General features: G+C 37.9%; 4 protein-coding genes across 7 annotated transcripts; 2 read left to right on the top strand and 2 right to left on the bottom strand.

Moving 5' to 3' along the window:
• Positions 1-2,324: 2,324 nt before the first annotated feature.
• On the bottom strand, positions 2,325-5,243 carry LOC137197748 (forkhead box protein D5-B-like). Its single transcript, XM_067611138.1, has 4 exons — positions 5,139-5,243; positions 3,263-3,521; positions 3,080-3,172; positions 2,325-2,975 (listed from the first exon to the last, which is right to left on the bottom strand). Exons 2-4 carry the CDS (start codon positions 3,416-3,418, stop codon positions 2,340-2,342), a joined length of 885 nt encoding a protein of 294 aa, XP_067467239.1. The 5' UTR covers positions 3,419-3,521; positions 5,139-5,243; the 3' UTR covers positions 2,325-2,339.
• An 83-nt stretch (positions 5,244-5,326) lies between these two features.
• On the top strand, positions 5,327-14,199 carry LOC137197747 (forkhead box protein B1-like). Its single transcript, XM_067611137.1, has 4 exons — positions 5,327-5,435; positions 12,994-13,252; positions 13,344-13,436; positions 13,537-14,199. The coding sequence occupies exons 2-4, from the start codon at positions 13,097-13,099 to the stop codon at positions 14,182-14,184; spliced, it is 897 nt and encodes a 298-aa protein (XP_067467238.1). The 5' UTR covers positions 5,327-5,435; positions 12,994-13,096; the 3' UTR covers positions 14,185-14,199.
• LOC137197745 (forkhead box protein C2-like) lies at positions 7,125-9,185 on the bottom strand. 3 transcript variants are annotated; one of them, XM_067611135.1, is made up of 4 exons: positions 9,085-9,185; positions 8,126-8,384; positions 7,942-8,037; positions 7,125-7,838 (listed from the first exon to the last, which is right to left on the bottom strand). In XM_067611135.1, the coding sequence occupies exons 2-4, from the start codon at positions 8,279-8,281 to the stop codon at positions 7,194-7,196; spliced, it is 897 nt and encodes a 298-aa protein (XP_067467236.1). In that variant the 5' UTR covers positions 8,282-8,384; positions 9,085-9,185; the 3' UTR covers positions 7,125-7,193. The 3 variants fall into 3 exon arrangements, with proteins under 3 accessions (XP_067467236.1, XP_067467237.1, XP_067467235.1); XM_067611136.1 differs by having other exon boundaries at positions 9,013-9,156; XM_067611134.1 differs by lacking the exon at positions 9,085-9,185 and adding an exon at positions 8,685-8,987.
• A 1,267-nt stretch (positions 14,200-15,466) lies between the features above and the next one.
• Positions 15,467-18,155, top strand: LOC137197749 (forkhead box protein I3-A-like). 2 transcript variants are annotated; one of them, XM_067611139.1, is made up of 4 exons: positions 15,467-15,581; positions 16,574-16,790; positions 16,882-16,977; positions 17,078-18,155. In XM_067611139.1, the coding sequence occupies exons 2-4, from the start codon at positions 16,677-16,679 to the stop codon at positions 17,723-17,725; spliced, it is 858 nt and encodes a 285-aa protein (XP_067467240.1). In that variant the 5' UTR covers positions 15,467-15,581; positions 16,574-16,676; the 3' UTR covers positions 17,726-18,155. The 2 variants fall into 2 exon arrangements, with proteins under 2 accessions (XP_067467240.1, XP_067467241.1); XM_067611140.1 differs by lacking the exon at positions 15,467-15,581 and adding an exon at positions 15,793-15,985.
• Positions 18,156-27,106: the final 8,951 nt, after the last annotated feature.

Here is a 27,106-nt window from a genome sequence, read left to right as displayed (position 1 = left end):
GCTCTAGAGATTACGTGTGTGCAGTAGATGATTCATCTCAAATCTGACAAAACAATCTGCCTGGATTCTGACTTTTTAGGGATTCAAGCTCTCCAAAATATGAGTTAAAAAGGATCAGAATTGTAGCTCCACATTTTTATATCTGTTCACTGAAAGCAAACATTTGTACACTCAAATATTATTCTAAATTACATGATCAATTTGTAAGCTATTTAAGGTAAAAAAATAAAATAAAAAAAAAACTTCCTTGATGGCAGAGCCCGTCTTCTACCGCACTCATAAAATATTAATATAGATATATATTTAACAAAACTCATACTAAAGAAATACACAATCTTAATATCTTTGATGTTCTTGTGCCTAAATGTGCTTTATCATGCAAATATAGCACATATGACCAGCCTAGTAAAATAAAATATCAACAGAATAGAATACGCTCAACACAAAGGTGTTTATTTTTTCTTTTACCACATCACGATAGTTTTAATTCACATAAATTAAATGAATACCTGTGAGTGTCAGTGATGAGGGTGAAATTTGCACATGTGCAGTACTTGATAGCTACAAATGACCACAAATAAGGACAAATATGCGTTACAGAGTTGAACACTGGTCTGTCCATCAACCAACAAATGTTTTGTCAGATACTTATTTATGGAAGTTCCCTGATCTGCTCAGCAGGAGGCAGCACACACCATGGACTCACTGCTAACAGAGCTGCTTAACTCATCAAAATGATGCTTGTGTGCACTGAGCCCTCATTCCCCATCTACACAAGAGTCAGTGCTGCTGCATCTTTCACCAGCCCACACAGCAGTTACATCATTTACTCTGTATCCACATTTACCCATGATGCTCACTGTTTCTGGCTGTGATGTGTTTTTTACCTGACATTCAAGCTTTCTGGGGCACTTTTGTTTTCAATAAAATTGCAAAGTGAAATTTACAACAAACTTCCCTGATGAAAACACTAAGAGGTGCAAATGGTTAATAAATTTCCATATTAACACACTGACTGAGGAGAAAGAACAACAAAATGCAAACACAGAAGACATTCTCCATTGTTTTCACCAGGAGTGAGAAATGTGACAAAGTCTACACGTGACAAAGGTTTTTCACTTCCTACCTCCTAACTATGTGATCCCATTACCACAAAATAAAACAAAATCACAATTTTAAAAGTTTGAACACTTTCTCATGTGAGAAATTAGTCTTTTGTGAAAGTATTTCTGTTGGGAAAATTGGGAAAATTTGAAAGAAAGTGGACATTGCTCAACAAATGGTGATCTGATACTAATAATAATAAACAAAATTAAATTTGGGTCCATGAAGTATTATTATAAGCCCATTTTAAGACACATTCACCCATTGCAGCTTTCTGGATCACTTTATGTTTTCAATAAAATCCAAAAGGAAATTAGATTTGTTTCTTTCAAAAAAAGAAAAAGATGAGACACAATTGTTGTTTTTTTCCACACAAAGAAAACAATGGTCACTTACTTGCTAATATAAACACATATCAGTTTTCAGCATTTTTAGTTATTTTCTCTACGATTTTATTATTCTTTTTCATTTCAAAATATGCACTATAATTACCATCACTACAACTGTAGTAATCAAAAAGGTATTTAAATCCACAGAGCATCATTTGAAACATATTTCCTGTCATTTCATCACTGCAGTGAATCTGACAGAAGAACTTATGAGGTGAAAATCACTTGAATGTTGCTTAAAGCCTTCTTGAGTCATTTTCATCACTGAGGATTTTTAAGCCATGACAGCAGCATATGACCAGTCCAGACTGAAATGTCACAAAATATATCAGATGTACTGCGATGAAATGTGGTATGGACATGATCCCCAGAATATAAATCTTACTGACTTATATACAGATTTTTCCTCTAGCATCACCACAAGGTTGACATTTGTGGGATTGAAGTTAAAGGATTCAACAAATATTTGGTGGTTTGTCATAAAATTTGATACATTTATGTCCCTCTCAGGGACATCTAGCACAATCATTAAGTCAAATTTTCCAAACATGTGTCCAATGGGTGTATGGCCTAATAAATATCCCTCAGCTGTACTTTGTAATGCTAATAAGCCTATGTTAACATGCTAAGATGGCAGACATATTATATCTGATATTACAATTAACTTGTGATGCAAGTGTTTCTCTATTCTTGAGTGCTATACTCCATGATGTGAAGTGGTTTGGCTGTGAACTTTTATTCTTTTTGTTGTTTGTACTATCATAGGTGTGTGGATTTATTATGCAGTCTATTTTTTTTTTTGCACTTTTATTGAAAACAACCACAAATGTATTTTCTTTTCACATTTTATTGAAAAACAAAAGTAAATGTAGGTACAGAGTAAGTGATGTAACTGCTGTGTGGGCTGGTGGAAGATGGAGCAGCACTGACTCTTGTGTAGATGGGGAATGAGGGCTCAGTGCACACATGCATCCTCTTGATGAGCTTAGCAGCTCTGTTAGCAGTGAGTCCATGGTGTGTGCTGCCTCCTGTTGAGCAGATGGGGGAATTTCCAGCTGAACCTTGAAGGACGAGAGGCTCCTCAGAGTCCCAGCTGAAACTCCTCTTTGTCCCGACTCGTGTGTGTGTGGGTCGAGGCTCCTGCTGCTTCACTCTGACCGGCACACTGGACAGAGGGGAAGCTTTGGAGGCTGAAGCAGAGGGACTGTTTCTCTTCAGGAGGGATTCGATAGAGAACGGGCTGCTGAACTTCACCTCACATCTGATCTGAACAGCTCTGCAGGCTGCAGGTTCAGTGGAGTGGAGAGCTGAGCAGGCCTCTGATGGTCTACTCATCTTCTCTGTTTCCACTTCGGAGGTCAACTCAGGGAAGAACTCCAGGATTCCTTTGAAGTGACGACGCACCATCTTTGCTGTGATCTGACTGAAGTCCAGTTTCCAGTAGTTTCTCTTGCTGTCCAGTGAATCAGGAACCACTGGAATCTGAAAACATAACACATTTGAGTTAAGAGACAGAAGTCAATTTATCCCTTTAATAAAATAATTATGTGCATTTAACATATCAAAGCATTGCAATAAATACTCACCTTGACAAAACATTTATTGGTTGATAAACAGACTCTTATGTTGTTCACAACAGATCTGTCTTCACAAATAAATGGTCCCAGCTTGTCCATCAACTGCAAAAAATCAAGTTGAGATTTAGGTTTTAAAATCCCAATTATGGTTCATATGGCAAAGACAGTCAATGAAAAATGATTCTGTCTTACCTGAGGAAAAGTGAGCATCTTGTTTGGAGCGTCTTGGAGGACAACGGCGATCTTGGCCAGGTAGGTGGTACTCTTCCTCAACAAGCCTCGCTGAGCGCTGCTGGCTGGAGCAAAGAAAGGACGCTGAGTTCCAAGCTCCTCAGTCCTGTTCTGCATCTTGTTTGTTGGAGAAGAATCAGGTCTCACACACAGATCAGTGCTATCACAACCACACTGAGTGCAGATGTGGACCTGAAGTGGTCAACTCTGGTTATAAGTCCTGTTGGGATAAAAGGACATTAGAGGGTGGTTACTGCATGTTAATGATGACCTTTTGATAAGTAGATGGGCCGTTATTGATGGAGGTGGAGCCAATGATCACAGTGATAGTCCGTTTCCAAAAGTTCATCAGCATGTCTATCTGAATGCTCTCAGGGTCTCATCTGCCTCTTTGTTCAAGATATTTCTCAAATTACTCCCTAAAAAGTGAATAGCACAAGGTTCAAAGTTGTTGTATATACATTGTCATATTAAGAGAGGCACATAGTTGTTTTGAATGGTCCTGCACATTCTTTACACAGCAAACATTTCATAAATGTCAAAAGGTGTAATTTACTGATATTCAGACCTGATCAAATTACATCAAAGTGAAACTTTCATTTCAACTCACCCTGAGGTGGTTGCCATTTGATATTTTATCAAAAGACAATTCACACATACTATCATTGTGCACAGGTAGATTTTGTAAGTGTTGACATGGAACTGATTCAGCAAGAGTTCATGTTCATGCTCTCTGCCTTTGAGATTTGGCAAAAAGCATTTAAATATTCAGAGATTTTGACAGTGTCTCTAAGTAAAGAGTTAAGCTTTGGAAGTCGTCAACCTGAGTTTGTACCGTACTTCATATTGCTGACAGATGTGTTGCTGCTAAATCTTCAAACTAACCCTAACACAGATAGAAATAGACATTCAAAAGTATTCTGTGCTGGCTGCAAGTTTATCAAATCTTCATGTGTCTTCATATTGTTCTCAAGCTTGTAACTTGATAGTGTCTAAAAATAAAAGTTAGCCCATCACAACATGTTATGATTCTGGGAATATTTAGTAGATGTAACTATTGTGTCCCTTCACAAACAAGTAAATCACTATCACAGACAAAGGCTGGAGTAAATGAGGTGACAAACACTGGAATGTGACAACTCAAACGGGCAATCAACAAACAAACACAATGATTTTGACTTGAATATAACAGAGAAAATCTTCAGACACATTCCAGTGATTAACACCTCATCTGAGCCTCACAAGAGCATTTCACTAACACACTGTGTCGGTGAAACTCCTCAATGTTTTAAAATTACTGTGAGGTGTACTGTGTTTTCAGTTTTTCAGAGGCTACAGTCTTTTTTTATTTTATCTCTGCACGAATGAATGTCTTGGATTACAGCAAACATTTTTATTTTATCAACTGGATGTTAATGCAATATGTTTGTGTTGTAGCTGTACTGACAAATTTAGTTAGTTAGTCATACAGTAGGTTTACATTTACTGGAGAAGATAATAATCTGTCCCTGATATAATGTCTTCCATCTTTTTATTAGCCAAACTCAGCATCTGCCGTTTTATCAATGAAACTTGAATTAGTTTTTGGGTTTTTTTCTAGACAGAAAATAGAATTTCTCCCTCCTTCATAATTAAATGAATAACTAACTCTCAAAATCAATACATTAGATAACCAGTATCAAGCAAAAACATCATGTGTTTATCTGTAATGGTCTTATTTTTTTCTCTCATAAATTGTTGTTTCACTGCTGCTTCACTTCATTTTACAGAAGGTGAATGGTAATTTGTAGGAATAGTAATGATAATGGATGGAGATTGTCTCTTTTTGATTTTTTACCTGTACATCAAAACCTCCCCAAATGCAACTGACATTACTTTGTCTGCATTAGTCAGTTTCTGTTACAATTAATAATCTAGTAGTCATCTGTTCAATCTGAAATTTTCCTGAGTAAAACCTGTAACCCAATCAAACCTGGTTGATAGACAGATCCCAGAGCAGCTGAGTAGCACACCTTCAATCACAGATGAGTGAAATCAGCTGGTATGGTGTTTGGCCAAAATGTAGACTCACAATCCTCCATCAGAGTCACATACTGAACTTGTTTTTACACTCTGCACAAAGCTTTGAGTACAGGTAATGTGTTCATTCATATGAATGGGGATCAGTGATGTAAATTACCTCTGTCTTTACATTGGACAATAGGCAGTAGATTTGATTTTAATGGGGTGATGAGTGATGTGAAAACAGCTGGAATTGATAAATGGCTCATTGGCATGTCAGCTGTGTATTGTGTGTTATGCCAGCCTTTGAGAGGATGAACAACATGTTTGTATTGTCTCTTACAAGAACTTGAGAAATAAAGTTGTGTAAAATGTCAGATGGAATATTTCAGTTCCAAACACACGTCATGTTCTGTGTATAAATAAAATAAATTGGACTAAAGCAGAAAAAACAGCTGGGGATAAGTAAGAATCAGCTGAAGTGTGTCTGCAGCACCACTGTGAAAACAACTTGAGTGTTTCAGCTGATTTTGACACTGGAATGGACATATCTCACCAAAAAGACTTCAGTGTGAGTTCAGTTTTAAGGTTTTTCATATATTAAGTAATTAAATTAAATTCCAAACTGATGACAGTAATATTAATAATCTTAATTTATGGGTTTGTATGATTAGTTTTGTTGAAATGATGTCAATGTCTACAAATAACTGTTAAATTAACCATAAATAAGGAGAAATAAGCATTACAGAGTTGTCTACTAGTCTGCTCATCAACCAACAAATGTTTTTTTCAAGTATTTATGGAAGTTCTCTCATCTGCTCAACAGGAGGCAGCACACACCATGGACTCTCTGCTAACAGAGCTGCTAAGCTCATCAAAATGATGCATGTGTGCACTGAGCCCTCATTCCCTGTCTACACAAGAGTCAGTGCTTCTGCATATTTCACCAGCCCACACAGCAGTTACATCACTTACTCTGTATCCACATTTACCCATGATGCTCACTGTTTCTGGTTATGATGTGTTTTAATCATTTTATAATTTAAAAAGTTTTATTAAGTTTTTTTTATAATTGTCATCACTACAACAGTAGGAATCAAAAAGAACAAATTATACAGGTATTTAAATCCACAGAGCATCATTTAAAACATATTTCCTGTCATGTCATCACTGCAGTGAATCTGACAGAAGAACATATGAAGTGAAAATCACTTGAATGTTTTTTAGCCATGCTAGCAGCATATGACCGGTCCAGACGGAAATACCACAAAAACTATCGAATGTACAGTGATGAGATGTGGTATGGACATCATCCCCAGAAGATAAATCTTACTGACTTGTACACAGATTTTTCCTCTAGCATCAGCATGAAGTTGACATTTGATGGTTTGAAGTGAAATGTTTCAACAACTATTGGGTGGATTGTCATAAAATTTGGTACATTTATGTCCCTCTCAGCATGAATTATAATACATTTGATGATATCTGAAGATTTTATCTAGCACCATCATCAAGTCAAATTTTCCAATTTCCAAAAATGTGTCCAGTGTCTGTATGGCCTAATAAATAGGCCTTACTTGTACTTTGTAATGCTAATAGGCCTATGTTAACGTGCTAAGATGGGAGACATATTATATCTGATATTACAATTACCTTGTGACACAAGTGTTTCTCTATTCTTAAGTGCTACACTCCATGATGTGAAGTGGTTTGGCTGTGGACTTTTATTCTTCTTTTTGTTGTTGTTTGTACTATCATAGGTGTGTGGATTTATTATGTAGTCTATTTTATTTTGCACTCTTACTGAAAACAACCACAAATGTATTTTCTTTTCACATTTTATTGAAAACAAAAGTGCTCCAGAAAGCTTGAATATCACGTATATAACACATTATAACCACAAAAAGTGAGCATCATGGGTAAATGTGGGTATAGAGTAAGTGATGTAACTGCTGTGTGGGCTGGTGAAAGATGGAGTAGCACTGACTCTTGTGTAGATGGGGAATGAGGGTTCAGTGCACACATGCATCATTTTGATGTGCTTAGCAGCTCTGTTAGCAGTGAGTCCATGGTGTGTGCTGCCTCCTGTTGAGCAGATGGGGGAATTTCCAGCTGATGCTTGAAGGACGAGAGGCTCCTCAGAGTCCCAGCTGAAGCTTCTCTTTGTCCCGACTCGTGTGTGTGTGGGTCGAGGCTGCTGCTGCTTCACTTTGACCGGCACACTGGACAGAGAAGCTGTGGAGGCTGAAGCAGAGGGACTGTCTCTCTTCAGGAGGGATTCGATGGAGAACGGGCTGCTGATCTTCACCTCACATCTGATCTGAACAGCTCTGCAGGCTGCAGGTTCAGGAGAGTGGAGAGCTGAGCAGGCCTCTGATGGTCTGCTCGTCTTCTCTGTTTCCACTTCGCAGGTCAACTCAGGGAAGAACTCCAGGATTCCTTTGAAGTGACGACGCACCATCTTTGCTGTGATCTGATTGAAGTCCAGTTTCCAGTAGTTTCTCTTGCTGTCCAGTGAATCAGGAACCACTGGAATCTGAAAACATAACACATTTGAGTAAAGAGACAGAAGTCAATTTGTTCTTTAGTAAAATAATTATTTGCATTTGACATATCAAACCATTGTAAGAAATAATCACCTTGACAAAACATTTATTGGTTGATAAACAGACTCTTATGTTGTTCTCAACAGATCTTCTGTCTTCACAAATGAATGGTCCCAGCTTGTCCATCAACTGCAAAACAAGTTGAGATTTAGGTTTCAAAATGACAATTTATGGTTCATATGGCAAAGACAGTCAATGAAAAATGATTCTGTCTTACCTGAGGAAAAGTGAGCATCTTGTCTGGAGCATCTTGGAGGACAATGGCGATCTTGGCCAGGTAGGTGGTGCTCTTCCTCAACAAGCCTCGCTGAGCGCTGCTGGCTGCAGCAAAGAGAGGAAGCTGAACTCCAAATTTCTCAGTCCTGTTCTGCATCTTGTTTGTAGGAGAAGAATCAGGTCTCACACACAGATCAGTGCTATCACAACCACACTGAGTGCAGATGTGGACCTGAAGTGGTCAGCTCTGGTTATAAGTCCTGTTGGGATAAAAGGACATTAGAGGGTGTGCACTGCATGTTAATGAGGACCTTTTGATAAGTAGATGGGCCGTTATTGCTGGAGGTGGAGCCAATGATCACAGTGATAGTCCATTTCCAAAAGTTCATCAGCATGTCTATCTGAATGCCCTGAGAGTCTTTGTTCACTTAAGGATTGACCTTTTTCAGACTTAGATCTCAATTTTAACAGCCATCAAGATCCAACATGGCATATATATTGATGTCAGAAATACTAGTTAACATATGAAATTAATTAAATTTAATTAAAATTGCACTTACTTGGTGAAATATGTCCATTCCAGCATCAAAGTAAGCTCAAACACTGACATTGTTTTCACAGTGGTGCAGCAGACATATTTCAGCTGATTCTTAATTATCTGCAGTTGTGTTTTTCCCTGCTTCAATCCATTTTTTTTAATTATTTGCACACAGAACATGACATGTGTTTGGAACTTAAATATGCCCTCTGACATTTTGCACAACCTTATTTCTCAAATACAAATGCAAACATGTTTTTGTCCTCTTAAAGGCTGACATGCCAATGAGCAATTTAATCACATTCCAGATGTTTTCACATCAGTCATCACCCCTTTAAATTCAAACCTACTGCCTATTGTCCGATGTAAAGAGAGAGATCATTTACATCTCTGATCCCCATTCACATGAATGAACACATTACTTGTACTCAAAGCTTTGTGCAGAGTGTAAAAACAAGTTCGGTACATGACTCTGATGGAGGGTTGTGAGTCTACATTCTGACCAAACACCATACCAGCTGATTTCACTCATCTGTGATTGAAGGTGTGCTACTCAGCTGCTCTGGGATCTGTCTATCAACCAGGTTTGAGTGGGTTACAGGTTTTACTCCGGGAATTTCAGATTCAACAGATGCCTGCTCACAAGTCGTAATAAAAATGCCACTATTACATATTATTAATTATAATAGAAACTGATTGATGCAGACAAAGGACTGTCAGTTGCATTCAGGGAGGTTTTGATGTACAGATAAAAAAGGAAAAAGACACAATATTCAGCCATTGTAATTGCTATTCCCAGAAATTATCATGCACCTAATGTAAAATGAAGTGAAACAGCAGTTTATTAGAAAAAAATAAGACCATCACAAATAAACACAATTTTCTAGCTGAATCCTTGTTATCTAATTTATAGATTTTTAGAGTTAATTATTTATTTAACTCCATGTAGATAACACTGGAGACTCCTATTCTAGAGATTTAAACCTGCTGGAGTCCTTTGGTTTCTCTCAGCATGTAACTGGACCTACTCATAACCTGGGCCATACCTTAGACTTAATTATGTCTAAAGGGGTTAATGTCTGTTCTGTGCCACAACCATAGTATAGAAACAGCCTTGGTCAGTGTTATTAATGACTTAAGAATAAATAGTGACAATGGTAGAGTTTCTATTTCTATCTATTACAGTATTATTGGATCTAATTGTGGACACTATTGATCATAATATTTTAAAGGAGAGGCTTGAAAGGGGGATTGGCCTATCTGGGTCAGCACTGGACTGGTTTTTATCGTATCTCAAAGGACGTGATTTTAGTGTTTTTCTTTGGGAATTTTAGCTCTGAAAAAATGTATCTTGTGCTTTGAGCATTTCTTACCATACCTGTGTTTATGTCATTGCCTACATTTAAGGTGAGATTAGAGTCTATGTACCCAAGAAGTACAGAAGAAATAAAACTCAAAATAATATACAATGACATTAAATGTTGGAAAAAGTAACACTTTTAATTGTTCAGACAATCTTTGAAATACCATGTCACCCTCTTAATTGTTGTCTGAATGCTGACCTCAAACACAAAACTTTTGTTTGCCATATTGCACAAAGGTGTTCTGTCCATAGACATTTGTTTGCATGCTTTCTTACCTCAGTTAGCCACTAAATTAGATCAAGAAAGTAATGTAATTTATCTCACTGAGGGTCCATCAAGCAGAATGTCAGGAAATATTCACACATACTTTTAACCTCAGTTTTCAACATCTAAAAGTTACAAATAAAAAATTTGAAAAAGACTCACAGAAGACCATTTATGGGCCTTGTGTGATTTGAAAGCATTACATCTGATCTTAAAGAAAAAATTTAATTATGTCTTGATTATGTCTAAAGGGATTAATGTCCGTTCTGTGCCCCCAATGAAATTTCAATTCCACTATTATTTCATTTACTAGAAGTTATCCCAATGAGAGAATGTATTCCGTTCATGGGTTTTACACTCTTTACTGTTAACCTGCCAATCTATAGTATTGACAGTTATGGGATAACTTAATCTTATCAGATGGGAATCCCTGAGACTACATCTTATCAAATACAGGTCCACGACCTGATTTGTATCAGGTTGGGGGTCCTTGACACCAAAAAGGTTGAGAACCACTGGGATAGACTACTGTGACATACTGCTCACAGGAATACCTAAAAAGCATCTCAATGAACTGCAGCTACTCCAGAATAGCTGCTAGAGTTTTAACTAGAAAAGGGGAAATACAATCATACAGCACCTGTGCTAAGGTCCATACAGTGACATCCAGTAAATTTTAGAATTGATTTTCAAATTTTAATGCTTGTTTTTAGGCCCCTACATGGTCTGGCATCCCAATATCAGTCTGACATGCTTGTGAGCTCTGAACCAGTTAGACCCCTCAGGTCATCTGGAACAGGCTGTCTGGTTATGTCCCAGATCCCCATGAAAACTGATGAAACTGCTTTTAGCTTTTATGCTCCAAGCTGCTGCAACCCAATCATGTGCTTCAACTTTAAAACTAAACTGAAAACATTCCTTTGTAGCTGGGCCTTTTAGCTGGTCTTAATTATTATTTTATTTTATTCCTACTTTTTTAACTCACATGTCTTATTATTTTTACTTGTCGGTTGCTGGTCTTAATTATTTAATTTTATTCTTGCTTTCTTAATGTTATTTAACTCACATGTAGTATTTATGTGTTTGTTTTGATTTTGTTTACTTATGTCTTTTATCTTGCACACTATCCACGTAGTTCTTGTGGCTGCCTGGAATGAAATGTTCTACATAAATAAAGTTTTGCTTGCTGTGAAAGAGGTAGACATTTTGTTTCTTTCCAGAAAAAACTAATTCAAGTGTCATTGGTGAAACGGCAGATGCTGACTTTGATAAATAAAAAGATGGGAGACATTATATCAGGCGCAGATTATTATCTTCTCCAAAAGATATACTGTATGATTAACTAACTAAATTTGTCAGTATAGCTACAACACAAACATATTACATTAAAATCCAGTCGATACAATAAAAATGTTTCGTGTAATCCAAGACATTAATTCATGCAGAGATAAAAAAAAAACTGTTTGTAGCCTCTGAAAAACTGAAGCTACAACACAAACATATTGCATTAACATCCAGTTGATAAAATAAAAATGTTTGCTGTAATCCAAGACATTCATTCGTGCAGAGATAAAATAAAAAAGACTGTAGCCTCTGAAAAACTGAAAACACAGTACACCTCACAGTAATTTTAAAACATTGAGGAGTTTCACAGACACAGTGTGTTAGTGAAATGCTCTTGTGAGGCTCAGATGAGGTGTTAATCACTGGAATGTGTCTGAAGATTTTCTCTGTTATAGTCCAGTCAAAATCATTGTGTTTGTTTGTTGATCGCCCGTTTGAGTTGTCACATTCCAGTGTTTGTCACCTCATTTACTCCAGCCTTTGTCTGTGATAGTGATTTACTTGTTTGTGAAGGGACACAATAGTTACATCTACTAAATATTCCCAGAATCATAACATGTTGTGATTGGCTAACTTTTATTTTTAGACACTATCAAGTTACAAGCTTGAGAACAATATGAAGACACATGAAGATTTGATAAACTTGCAGCCAGCACAGAATACTTTTGAATGTTTATTTCTATCTGTGTTAGGGTTAGTTTGAAGATTTAGCAGCAACACATCTGACATCAATATGAAGTACAGTACAAACTCAGGTTGACGACTTCCAAAGCTTAACTCTTTACTTTAAAGACACTGTCAAAATCTCTGAATATTTAAATGCTTTTTGCCAAATCTCAAAGGCAGAGAGCATGAACATGAACTCTTGCTGAATCAGTTCCATGTCAACACTTACAAAATCTACCTGTGCACAATGATAGTATGTGTGAATTGTCTTTTGATAAAATATCAAATGGCAACCACCTCAGGGTGAGTTGAAATGAAAGTTTCACTTTGATGTAATTTGATCAGGTCTAAATATCAGTAAATTACACCTTTTGACATTTATGAAATGTTTGCTGTGTAAAGAATGTGCAGGACCATTCAAAACAACTATGTGCCTCTCTTAATATGACAATGCATATACAACAACTTTGAACCTTGTGCTATTCACTTTTTAGGGAGTAATTTGAGAAATATCTTGAACAAAGAGGCAGATCAGACCCTGAGAGCATTCAGATAGACATGCTGATGAACTTTTGTAAACGGACTATCACTGTGATCATTGGCTCCACCTCCATCAATAACGGCCCATCTACTTATCAAAAGGTCCTCATTAACCTGCAGTGCACACCCTCTAATGTCCTTTTATCCCAACAGGACTTATAACCAGAGTTGACCACTTCAGGTCCACATCTGCACTCAGTGTGGTTGTGATAGCACTGATCTGTGTGTGAGACCTGATTCTTCTCCAACAAACAAGATGCAGAACAGGACTGAGAAGCTTGGAACTCAGCGTCCTTTCTTTGCTCCAGCCAGCAGCGCTCAGCGAGGCTTGTTGAGGAAGAGCACCACCTACCTGGCCAAGATCGCCATTGTCCTCCAAGACGCTCCAAACAAGATGCTCACTTTTCCTCAGGTAAGACAGAATCATTTTTCATTGACTGTCTTTGCTATATGAACCATAAATTGGGATTTTAAAACCTAAATCTCAACTTTATGTTTTGCAGTTGATGGACAAGCTGGGACCATTTATTTGTGAAGACAGATCTGTTGTGAACAACATAAGAGTCTGTTTATCAACCAATAAATGTTTTGTCAAGGTTAGTGTTTATTACAAAAGGTTTGATATGTCAAATACACATAATTATGAAAGGAACAAACTGACTTCTGTCTCTTTACTCAAATGTGTTATGTTTTCAGATTCCAGTGGTTCCTGATTCACTGGATAGCAAGAGAAACTACTGGAAACTGGACTTCAGTCAGATTACAGCAAAGATGGTGCGTCGTCACTTCAAAGGAATCCTGGAGTTCTTCCCTGAGTTGACCTCCGAAGTGGAAACAGAGAAGATGAGTAGACCATCAGAGGCCTGCTCAGCTCTCCACTCTCCTGAACCTGCAGCCTGCAGAGCTGTTCAGATCAGATGTGAGGTGAAGTTCAGCAGCCCGTTCTCTATCGAATCCCTCCTGAAGAGAGACAATCCCTCTGCTTCAGCCTCCAAAGCTTCCCCTCTGTCCAGTGTGCCAGTCAGAGTGAAGCAGCAGGAGCCTCGACCCACGCACACACAAGTCGGGACAAAGAGGAGCTTCAGCTGGGACTCCGAGGAGCCTCTCCTCCTGCAAGGTTCAGCTGGAAGTTCCCCCATCTGCTCAACAGGAGGCAACACACACCATGGACTCACTGCTAACAGAGCTGCTAAGCACATCAAAATGATGCATGTGTGTACTGAGCCCTCATTCCCCATCTACACAAGACTCAGTGCTGCTCCATATTTCACCAGCCCACACAGCAGTTACATCACTTACTCTGTACCCACATTTGCCCATGATGTTCACCATTTTCGTTTGTAAAAATGTCTTTTACTACATACAAATTGCACTTTTATATGTATTATGATGTGGCACATACACTTCTGGAAAATTTTTCTTTAAGATCAGATGTAATGCTTTCAAATCACACAAGGCCCATAAATGGTCTTCTGTGAATCTTTTTTATTTGTAACTTTTAGATATTGAAAACTGAGGTTAAAAGTAAGTGTGAATATTTCCTGACATTCTGCTTGATGGACCCTCGGTGAGATAAATTACATTACTTTCTTGATCTAATTTAGTGGCTAACTGAGGTAAGAAAGCATGCAAACAAATGTTTATGGACAGAACACCTTTGTGCAATATGGCAAACAAAAGTTTTGTGTTTGAGGTCAGCATTCAGACAACACTTAAGAGGGTGACATGGTATTTCAAAGATTGTCTGAACAATTAAAAGTGTTACTTTTTCCAACATTTAATGTCATTGTATATTATTTTGAGTTTTATTTCTTCTGCACTTCTTGGGTACATAGACTCTAATCTCACCTTAAAATGTAGGCAACGACATAAACACAGGTATGGTAAGAAATGCTCAAAGCACAAGATCCATTTTTTCAGAGCTAAAATTCCCAAAGAAAAACACTAAAATCACGTCCTTTGAGATACGATAAAAACCAGTCCAGTGCTGACCCAGATAGGCCAATCCCCCTTTCAAGCCTCTCCTTTAAAATATTATGATCAATTAGATCCAATAATACTGTAATAGAAACTCTACCATTGTCACTATTTATTCTTAAGTCATTAATAACACTGACCAAGGCTGTTTCTATACTATGGTTGGGGCACAGAACAGACATTAACCCTGTGTTAGTTATTCATTTAACTCCATGTGGTGTTATCTACATGGAGTTAAATGAATAACTAACTCTCAAAATCAATAAATTAGATAAACAGTATAAAGCTAGGAAATAATGTGTTTATCTGTGGTGGTCTTACTTTTTTCTAATAAATTGTTGTTTCACTACTGTTTCACTTCCATTTACATAAGGCGTATGGTAATTTCTCGGAATAGCAATTATAATGGCTGAATATTGTCTCCTTTTCCTTTTTCACATGTACATCAAAGCCTCCCTGAATGCAACTGACATAACTTTGTCTGCATCAGTCAGTTCTCTGTTATAATTACTAATGTAATAGTGACATTTTCATTACAACTTATGAGCAGGCATCTGTTGAATCTGAAATGTTGCGGAGCAAAACCTGTAACCCAATCAAACCTGGTTGATAGACAGATCCCAGAGCAGCTGAGTAGCACACCTTCAATCACAGATGAGTGAAATCAGCTGGTATGGTGTTTGGTCAGAATGTAGACTCACAACCCTCCATCAGAGTCATGTACTGAACTTGTTTTTACACTCTGCACAAAGCTTTGAGTACAGGTAATGTGTTCATTCATGTGAATGGGGATCAGTGATGTAAATTATGTCAGCCTTTACATTGGACAATAGGCAGTAGATTTGACTTTAATGGGGTGATGAGTGATGTGAAAACAGCTGGAATGTGGTTAAATGGCTCATTGGCATGTCAGCTGTGTATTGTGTGTTATGCCAGCCTTTGAGAGGACAAACAACATGGTTGTATTGTCTCTTACAAGAACTTGAGAAATAAGGTTGTGCAAAATGTCAGATGGAATATTTCAGTTCCAAATGCATGTCGTGTTCTGTGTATAAATAAAGGAAATTGGATTGAAGCAGGAAAAAACACACCTGCAGATAATTAACAATCAGTTGAAGTTTGTCTGCTGCACCACTGTGAAAACATATTTCACCAAAAAGACTTAAGCGTGAGTTCAGTTTTAAGGTTTTTCATATGTTATCTAATTCAATATATCCCAAACTGATGACAGTTATGTTAATCTTAATTTGTGAGTTTGTAGAATTGGCTTTGTTGAAGTAATGTCACTGCTTTTATAAAAACGGCAATGCTTTGTATATATTGATATTATTTGACACACTGAGACTTTATGCTCCCTGCCTCTGGAATTTGTCAAGAAAGCATATAAAACCTCAAAACAAAACCATGCTCACTTGTAACAATAATCCATTGTCTGATTGTGCATCTGATTTCTATTTCAGACTTAATTGTCAAGTCTCTGATGAATAAGTATTTCTAATATTAATATATATGCCATGTTGGATCTTGATGGCCATATTTAAAGTTTAGATCTAAGTCTGAAAAAGGTAAATCCTTAAGTGAACAAAGAGGCAGATCAGACCCTGAGAGCATTCAGATAGACATGCTGATGAACTTTTGGAAATGGACTATCACTGTGATCATTGGCTCCACCTCCATCAATAACGGCCCATCTACTTATCAAAAGGTCCTCATTAACCTGCAGTGAACACCCTCTAATGTCCTTTTATCCCAACAGGACTTATAACCAGAGCTGACCACTTCAGGTCCACATCTGCACTCAGTGTGGTTGTGATAGCACTGATCTGTGTGTGAGACCTGATTCTTCTCCAACAAACAAGATGCAGAACAGGACTGAGAAGCTTAGAGCTCAGCTGAGGAAGAGCACCACCTACCTGGCCAAGATCGCTGTTGTCCTCCAAGGTGTTCCAGACAAGATGCTCACTTTTCCTCAGGTAAGACAGAATTATTTTTCATTGACTGTCTTTGCCATATGAACCATAAATTGTCATTTTAAAACCTAAATCTCAACTTGTTGTTTTGCAGTTGATGGACAAGCTGGGACCATTTATTTGTGAAGACAGAAGCTCTGTTGAGAACAACATAAGAGTCTGTTTATCAACCAATAAATGTTTTGTCAAGGTTAGTGTTTATTACAAAAGGTTTGATATGTCAAATACACATAATTATTACAGGAACAAATTGACTTCTGTCTCTTAACTCAAATGTGTTATGTTTTCAGATTCCAGTGGTTCCTGATTCACTGGACAGCAAGAGAAACTACTGGAAACTGGACTTCAATCAGATTACAGCAAAGATGGTGCGTCGTCACTTCAAAGGAATCCTGGAGTTCTTCCCTGAGTTGACCTCCGAAGTGGAAACAGAGAAGATGAGTAGACCATCAGAGGCCTGCTCAGCTCTCCACTCTCCTGAACCTGCAGCCTGCAGAGCTGTTCAGATCAGATGTGAGGTGAAGTTCAGCAGCCCGTTCTCTATCGAATCCCTCCTGAAGAGAGACAGTCCCTCTGCTTCAGCCTCCAAAGCTTCCCCTCTGTCCAGTGTGCCAGTCAGAGTGAAGCAGCAGGAGCCTCGACCCACACACACACGAGTCGGGACAAAGAGGAGCTTCAGCTGGGACTCCGAGGAGCCTCTCCTCCTGCAAGGTTCAGCTGGAAATTCCCCCATCTGCTCAACAGGAGGCAGCACACACCATGGACTCACTGCTGACAGAGCTGCTAAGCTCATCAAGAGCATGCATGTGTGTACTAAGCGCTCATTCCCTGTCTACACAAGAGTCAGTGCTGCTCCATATTTCACCAGCCCACACAGCAGTTACATCACTTACTCTGTACCCACATTTGCCCATGATGCTCATCATTTTCGTTTGTAAAAATGTTTTTTAATACTTACAAATTGCACTTTTATATGTTTTATGTTGTGATTTTTCTTTAAGATCAGATGTAATGCTTTCAAATCACACAAGGCTCATAAATGGTCTTATTTTGTCATCATTGTAACTTTTAGCTTTTAGGAAAATTGAGGTTAAAAGTAAGCGTGAATATTTCCTGAAGTTCTGCTTGATGGACCCTCAGTGAGATAAATTACATTACTTTCATGCACTAATCTCATGGATTACTGAGCTGAGAGAGCATGTAAACAAATGTTTATGGACTGCTCTTTTTGTAATATGGCGATTTTATTCATTTTTGTTTTTTACAGAAAGTTTTGTAGCATTGTCAGCACTCTGACAACAATTAAGAGAGTGACATGGTATTTCAAAGTTTGGCTTGGAATGATTAAAAGTATTACTTTGTCCAGCATTCAGTGTCATTGTATATTATTTTTGTGTTTCCTGTGTACTTCCTGGAACATAGACTCTAATCTCACCTTAAAATGTAGGCCATGACATAAACACATAGAGATGTTCAAAAAGCTACAAACTACAGCACTGAATTATATGTTCCCTCCCTCCTCACACAAAACCATGCGTTGAAACCAGACACACTGATTAGTTACTAAATTTGAACATTTGCCCTTTAAACCTCGCTCCATCAGGCTGCAGTAACCTATTTAGTGCAGATGATGTAATACTGAGTTGACTGACCACAGTGGCGAGGTTGAGTTGAGCAAATATCTAGTAGATGAAATCTGTTTGCTTCTCTATTTGCAGCACATCAGAGCCACATGGAACACTGTCTGAACTAGAGCCTTGTTATTCCATCTGAACACCTTTTGATGATTCAAACTGAAAGATGGTGGTTACTAATTAGAGGCAGTACTAGTATCGTAATTATTTGGAAATCTGTGAGGGTAAGAAAAGGTTTCTTGATATTGGCAAGAAAAGTGTACAAATGTCCTCTATGTGAAGGCTGGTGGATGAACTTTGTAACATGGCAAACCACACAGTGCAATACAACGCATTATGCAGCTTCAAACATTCAATTTGTAGATGATGTGGGGTGGAGTCACATTAGCTTTACATTTAGCCGCATAGGATTTACTCAGAGTACAAAGGCTAAAAGTCAAGGATTATGAAAAAAAAGACATTCATTTATGCTTGTACTGTCCCTTCATATATAGTGGCCTAAAACAGTCACCCAGTGCACATACTCAGTGTCAGGGCAAGACACAGTTAATGCTGAATGAGAGAAAAGGGAAAGAAAAGAAACCCAGCCCCCATCACCGCATCTCATCCTGCTGTTAGGTCAATTTAAAGCCGTGAACACAGGAAAGACAAGCAGTAATTTTATGACCCAATCAGTCACCACAAATGTGAATTTAAACAGGCTTGTGGTAAGAAAGACTGTAAATAGTTGTATGTATGCTGACAATAACAAAAACTACAAACGCAATAGAAGACTTTTTCTTCTCCTACTGAAGGATTTACATGCAAAGGCACATATCTAACAAAATATTTTGAAGTTTTCAAACTGTATGTTCAGGTTTCTGAGATTCAATATCGGTCAGAGATCGTGATCCAAATGGTCAGAGGCTCAACTGGGAGGGAAGATCTTTGATTCTTAACCCCTTGCACACTGCATAATAATGTTTACTAGATAATACTCTCCTTGCACATCAGTGCAAACTCTCCACCATCTCGAATCTCAGTCACCATTGCCAATTGCCGTTAAACAGGCTATAAATAGTGCTGTGTTTCCAACCAAAATGATCTGAAATGGCTCAGTGTCTCAGTTTGGAAGAGCTTGGGGTTTTTTTCTCTGACTATGTGACATTTAAAACCAGTAACTCAATAGATTGACTGTTCTGAGGTCAAGGGTAAATGTTCTTTCTTACACATTTCACCCCATTTGACAGCCCTTATCAGGGTCAGGAATTTTTTTGCAGATAACATCAGAGCATGTGAGTCTGAGGGAGGTCTGTCATGGGACAAGAACTTGGCCGGAGAGAGGCCAAGGAAAGAGGAGTTGGGTGAACTCAGCATTTGGCATTGAATGCCCACGACATACTTCCACCCTGTGGGATTACTGGTGGACGACCTAGATTGCGACGCTGCCCTCCTGCCCTCCATCTTACTTTTTTTTTTCTCTCTCCCTCCCTCCCTCCCTCCCTCCACTCACTGGTCAACAGAGATTACACTGAGAGAGCAGAGCCTGGCCCATCAGTCAGAACTGAGCATGTGACTGACGGAGTGACACACTGCACGGATGGAAGACAAAAACACTTCTCCTTCCTTTCCTTTTCATTTTCTTCTTTAATTTATTCCTCACTTCTCTATAATTTCCACATCACCTTTCATCCTCCAGAATAGATGCATTACAGATTTTACAGTGATGGGCAGAATTTCATAAAAGTGATGAAAAGATTATACTAGGAGATTGATCTGACAAGAATTCCTTTAGTTGAACAATCAGTAGAAACTGGAGCTTGTTTGTCTGTCTGTCCACTGTTGAGGATTAACTTCAATCACTGGTTTGTATTTACAGATTGAGTAAACTGGTTCAAGCATTAATCCCCCTGACTGCTGTATAGTGCAGTGGATCCTGTGTTTACTTACAGGCCAGTATTGCTTTTGATGTCACAGATTTCCTGGCTTTACTGTAATTGATGCCTCTCTTCTTCTTTCAAATGAGAACTTACCAAACATGTTCCAGGTCAACAACATACGCACAAGCACAGTCATATTTAAATGCTCTGATCCTGTTATTTTAGAGATTTGTTAAGGTAATAAAGTTACTGTTTCGGTAGCATTTGCCAAATCGCCTTTGGCCCTCGCTTCTCTATGTGAGCCGTTGTAAGTGTGTGGTTGTCTGTACAGTGTGCCTGTGCATGTTTCAGGCTAATCTCTAGACAGCCACTTGTTTACATGTACTCCAGGAGACACCATGGGAGCCTGATGCACTGAAGATACAGACATGACTAATATAAGCACTTAAACTAATATTTGAGGTCTCCAGAGTAACAACAAATATGTATCCATTATTAATGTCATACTTTATATGTTTATATCAAATACTCAAAAAAATCATACAATTTATCCATTTAAGGAACACCCAGTGGTGGAAAGAATATTCAGATCTTTTGTCACAATATAAAAATAATTACAAGTAAAAGGGTTGTATTTAAAATATTAGCGTAGTAAAGTTTTATCAGCAAAGTGTACTTTGGCCTCAAGTATCAAAAGGAAAATGCTCACTATACAGCAGAATGACCCCTGTCCGTGTTATTTTATGTCATTGTCATTATTATTGTTGATTTATTACTTAACAGCCCTTTGATGGTGTAGCAGGTCACGGTGAGGCTAATTTTACAACTTTATTTACTCAGGGGTGGTTTAATCTATAAAAGTGCATCATATCAAACAGGTTGATCTTTTGTTTTGTGTAAAACTTATTCTAGAAGGTAACTAGTAACTATGGAGGATTAAAAAGTACAATATTTCCCTTTGAAATGCAGTGGAGTAGTGAAGTGTAAAGTCACATACTCGTGACTTTATTTTACTTTATTTACTCGAGTAAATAAAGTACCATGAGTCCCATAAAACAGGTTTAGTGTAAAACCATGTGTCTGATATTATTTTATACAGTAAGCCTACAATACCTGCCTATGTGGATTAAACTACTACAGGTATATTGTGTTGATTCTTCTTAAAGGTACAGTAGATTAGCACATAAACTCCTTGAACTCTCTGTACTCATGCCGCGATGTCCCGAGTAAGTTAAGTAGCCGGCTGGAGGTATCCTAAAGGTGTGGCACTCGGACGTAAGAGGATAAACATCCACCACGTTGACATCCGCTCACAACAACAAACAACAGTCGGAGCAGTCACGTCGCGCTCGTCTTCCTCGTCCCGTTCCCGCCCAGCAGCCCCGCCCACAGCAGCTGCTGTCATCCTGAAACTCCTGAACCATCACTCCAGCCTGTTCATTCACACTGCTGCTGTGATGCGTTCAAGTGCTGTTTGTTATGTGGCGGTTGATTGATTTCAAAAGCAACATAAAGATGTTTTATGCTGCAGTGACTGAATAAAAATGAAAAAGTGAAGAATGAAAATGAAGATTGTTGTAAAAAAAAATATAGCCTAGCTTAAAGTCAATGAAAAAAAATGAAAATAATATAATATAAATATAAATATTTATATTATATAATATTTATATTATATTATAAATAAACATTTGTGATGCTAATACATAAGATTTTAAGCTAAATCCTTTAACAGTATGGGCCTATATATTTTCAATGTTTAATATGAATTGCTAATTGCTAATTTATCAGTGGTGGAACTAAGTAGTTTTACACATGTGCTGTACTTAAGTACAAATTTGAACTTAATATAAGTGTTAAAATAAGTGTTTTGTCACTTTAAACTTTCAATACACATCAATTTAGAGAGAAATATTGCACTTTTTTACTCAGTTACATTTACCTTACAACTACTGGTTATTTTACAGATTAAGATCTTTTTCTTTTTTTTTTTAAACATGCTTTTTACTATAGGTTGAAATATTTCAGAGTAAACTGCAACAGTATAAAAAAATGTTAAAATTAGCTCCATCTCCTCTAACTGCAAAAGCATTGCACTTACAATGCATCAGCATCTCTTGATAGTTTAGGTACATTTTGCAAATACTACTAATATTTTTTCAACTTAAGCAACATTTCGATGCAGGGCGTCTTCTTGTAGTGGTGTATTTCTACAGTGTGTTATTTCAACTTTTACAGAAGTAGAGGGTCTCCACCCTTGTCCTTTTCCTGCTTCACTGAACTTTCTGACTAATCATAGAAGCAGTATTTACAACAGACAGTGAAGGCACCATCACACACAATGAATTTGTGTGTTCAAAGTGCAAACAAGCTGGCCTAAAACTGTTTAAAATTCACTTTCAAATTCACTTGCAGTTGCTCTACCCTGTGGTTGTGCCATACTTGCGCTTACTTTTAGAAAATGAAAACATCCTGTCTGTAATAGGAAACACACACAATGGGGTAGCCTGCTTTCATATGATTTTATCAAAAAAAAAAAATCAAAGAACAGGCCTATGTGGCAATACTTCATCATTTTACAGTACTTTTCACTTTATCGCACTTTTGATAATTTTTATGAGCCGCACCAAGAGATATTTTGTCTTTATGCAGGTAATGTGGCAGTGACCTTTGATTTACAACAGTTATATCAGCTGTGTTGTTTATTTATCCTCACTGTAAGGTTATTAAGGAATCATTAATAGCTGGCCTATCTAGTCCAACGACTAATTCACTTCAGTAATTATTAACAACAAGTGACCCAGGGAAGCAGCCAACACAATATCAAAGAGCTTCAATTTTGAGTCCAACTTTAACCAAAACAAACTGTCAATAATTGATAAATGAAATAATTTGCAATATTCATTGTGTTTTATGGTTTAGATTGCACTGAGTTAATCAACTCTAAGTTTTCCTCGGCTGTGAGTGATTCTGTAACTGAGGACACGCGGTCAGTCAAAACATCCTACACACACACATACACACACACATACACACACACACACACACACATACAGGCACACATTCCACGCTCCCTCCTTCCCCATATCATTTCTGCCGATGCCCCTCTGCTCTCATCCAAAACATACTTCCATCCTACTTCATTGGACACCACCCATCCCTGGTCCAATAATCAAACAGCTGTGTCCACTGTTTATATATAAACCCTGTTGTTCCACAATGCATTACCTAATTTGCCTGTGTGGAGGACTAATAAAAAACAGTCCCACCTGTGGCACAGCAGGGTCTGTTATCACAGTCTTCCCTTTGTACTGTAGGTCACAGGACACAAACCACCCCTGTAATACATAGGAAAACCCATGGAGGCCCAGGATTAGATTTTAATCTCATTCTTGGGCTCTAATAATACTTTTAAAATTCCCATTTTACAGTTATTAATTTAATCATGTTTTGAAATGAATCTCCGCTCTGGTGGTGCAGTCTTACCAACCAGCTAATGTCATCCTGACCTTGCATATTTTCCCCAGGAATCAAAACAGAGGTGGGTTATGTGCAGTTTAGTAACCGGTCCAACTTTATCTGCAGAGGCTGACCTGCTGCTGCTGCTGCTACTGGAATGTCTCGCGCCTGCCAGGTCTAATTGCGGAAAAATAACTTTGCAATCAAGGGGGATTTTCACATTCATTAAAAAGTAACAAATATGGAAGAGCAGACTATTTGATGTAACAGACTGTTTGAAACAACTGAAGATAAATTTGCTGCAAGTGTAACCTTGCGTATCCAAATTTTGTTCCTAGCTTAGTTCTGTGTATCAAAGGGATTTCTAGGTAGCACCAATGCCCAGCTTGTAAGTAGTTACAGTAGGGCAGCAATGGCACAGAGTTCTTCAACAGCTTTGCTTAACTGTGTCATCAGTACCTACTGTGCCCTGGCATGTTCACTGTGTCTAAAAATGGTTCTGGATATAAAGATATTAGCGCTATGATGGAGAACGTGATGAACAGTGACTATGGCTCTGAGAGGATTAGGGTTAGCTCAAGTCCGCTCGCTGTTTGTTTATCTTGTTTTCTTATGCAATGCACTCAGTCAGATGCATGCTGGTCATCCACATAACCACCATCCCCCTTTAGCATTTACTTTCACAGCTGGATCACAACTATTCCCTTTTTATCCAAATGATTTACTGAGTTCTGAATTGGCAATAAAGGGCAGCTATGCATATAAACCAGTCACTTGACTAAATATCATTGTGAAATATAATTTGTACTTCATCGATTAGACTGTGTGAATACATGAATGATCACACTTTAATGTGTCACTAGTCTTGTGCCTTTGCCTCTCCTAGAAAAGGCAGAATGTTGTTCATGCCTTTTAAGACACAGTCTTTAATAATTACACAGACTTGTGTGCTGAGAATGTGTCAGCTGACTGTTGTGCTCTCAGATGTGTCTCTCAACCGCGTCCATTGAAAACAACGTCTGATAAGCAACTTTGATAACAATGAAGAAGTCACATTTCTTGTTCTTGTCTTTATCGTGTTTCCAGAGATTTTTACCATCCACATGAAAATTCAGTTGCGTCCAGCTAGTTTAACCTTTGCCCCCAGGAGCTCACAGACCAAACAAACAATGTCATTAAGGCTTTACTGTTTAATGATACATCTGCGAAAATCACCCGGTCCGGTTAGTCACTCAGTAACAACTTTATCGACATCAAGAGAAAGGAGGACAGTCTTATCAAAACAGTTACTGCAGCTTATTGAGATAATCAGTAGTGAATACAGGTCAAATCAGGAGCTGAAACCGCTGTAGGTTAACTCACTTTACAGGCAAATAAAATAACACAGAGATGGGTTGTTTGTTTGTTGACCTACAATGAGGTGCAATAATGATAAGATTCATAAATTTATAGAACACCTGGGTGCTGGCAGCTGGGGAGTAATAGACAGAAAACTGCAAAATACACAAACATGCTGAAGTACTTCTGTCTGTTGAATATGAAGCTTGAAGACATGGTGATCTTAGCTTAGCATTTAGCAAAAAGAATGGAAACAGAGGGACAAAGCTAGGACAAATTCCACAATTTGCACTTTGGTTTTTGTTCGGATCAATAAATCTAACTTGTTAATTAGTGAGCTTTAAAGGTACTGGTGGGAGGATTTTGTTACCTTTGGACAGAGACATGCTAGTGGTTTCCCCTTGTATTTTTAGGGAGGTGTATTTCCAAAATGTTGACAGATTGAAGTAAATTTTTAACTTTTTAAAAAACCTTTGTAAATTTTACACAAAGTTTGTGAAAAAAATGTACTATTGAAGTCAAAACTGTCACTGTCAGAACTTTATTGTTGGCTTGATTTGCATTGAAAATACAAACATTCCTTTATTGACACTGATAACATTTTACAAACCTTTTACTACGTGACTTACAGACACATTTTATATCATGTGTGTCTGAATCACTTTTTGTTGTCATCATTCTTGTTACAAGCCCGTTGAATCACTGAGGCTGTTAAAACTGGATGAATCTAGCTTAGAGGAGGGCCACACAAAGACTGCATGGGTGTGTGTGGTGAGTAATACTAAAGAAGAGGAACAAACTGATGCCAGGAAACAGCCTTCAAACGTATTATATTTCATGTTAATTTTTGTGCTTTTCAGGATGCAGCAGCACTTAGTGCAAATGGAAGAGCTTTGACCTTCAGCGCTGCATATTCTGTCTTTCATTATCTGCTCTGTTTGAAGTGACCAGCGGTACGTTGTGGTCATGAACTGAAGTGATGAAACACACTTCAACTGGATGACCCCTGACTGGAATACAGAAAGAAGATACAGAGAAGAGTGAGACAGTTTCACCCGCCTTACATTCCGTGTCCTTACAACACCTCATCTGATGATTTATTTCTCTTTACCAAACATCCTGCCTCACAGGATTAACATTAGAGAACACAGTGGGCCTGCAACTAACAATTATATTCATTATTAATTAATCATTTGGTCTATAAAATGTCAGAAAAGGGTGGAAAATGTTGATCGCTGTTTCCTAAAGCCCAAAGTGACAACCTCAAATGTTTTCTTTTGTTCCGACCAACAGTCCATAATCCAAAAGTATTCAGTTTTCTGTCATAGAAGGTTAAAAAAACAGAAAACTTTTATATTTGAGAAGCTGGAATCAGATATTTGGACGTTTTTTCTTTAAAATATAAAAAAATAGTTGGCAATTCATTTTCTATCAGTCAACTAATCCATTAATCAGCTAACCCTTGCAGCTCTAGAACACAGTAAGACTAAAACAATAAGAAGTACAGTTTGCATAACCATAGGGACATAAAATCATGAAATATAAGTATGATTCAAATGGCAATGGGAAGGAAATGTATGACAAATACAACAAAGATGTAAATAAAAGCAGAAACTTAATTAAAAGACTGACTAAAAAAGCATGTTTTAAGATTCTTGAGCCATGAGATATGTGAAGGGATGAAGCCCATAAAGCGAAGAGCTCTGGCCTTTAGCTCCTCAGGTGTGGGCTGCGTATGCCTTGTGGAGGGTGACAGCAGCTCCTACAAACACTGTAATCTACCAGGTGAAAGTCCACTGTTTTTATCAAGTATTGAGACACTCTGCGACCCACATATGCCACACTAATTTTTTTTGCAGTTGCTAAGCCCGCAAATGCTATCTTTATTTCACAATGATAGCTAGACGGGAGCTGTAGAGTCATGCAGACGCTCACACGTATGCGGATGCTCACTATGTTGAGCCTTTTTTACATGATCACATGTGTTCGAAGGTTTGACTTGTGTCTATCAATATACCAATACCATGTCTGT

Source organism: Thunnus thynnus, chromosome 15, assembly GCF_963924715.1.
Source record: "Thunnus thynnus chromosome 15, fThuThy2.1, whole genome shotgun sequence".
NCBI classification, from domain to species: Eukaryota; Metazoa; Chordata; class Actinopteri; order Scombriformes; family Scombridae; genus Thunnus; species Thunnus thynnus.
The sequence above is the reverse complement of the archived record's forward strand: the minus strand, read 5'-3'. Positions and strand labels throughout refer to the sequence as shown.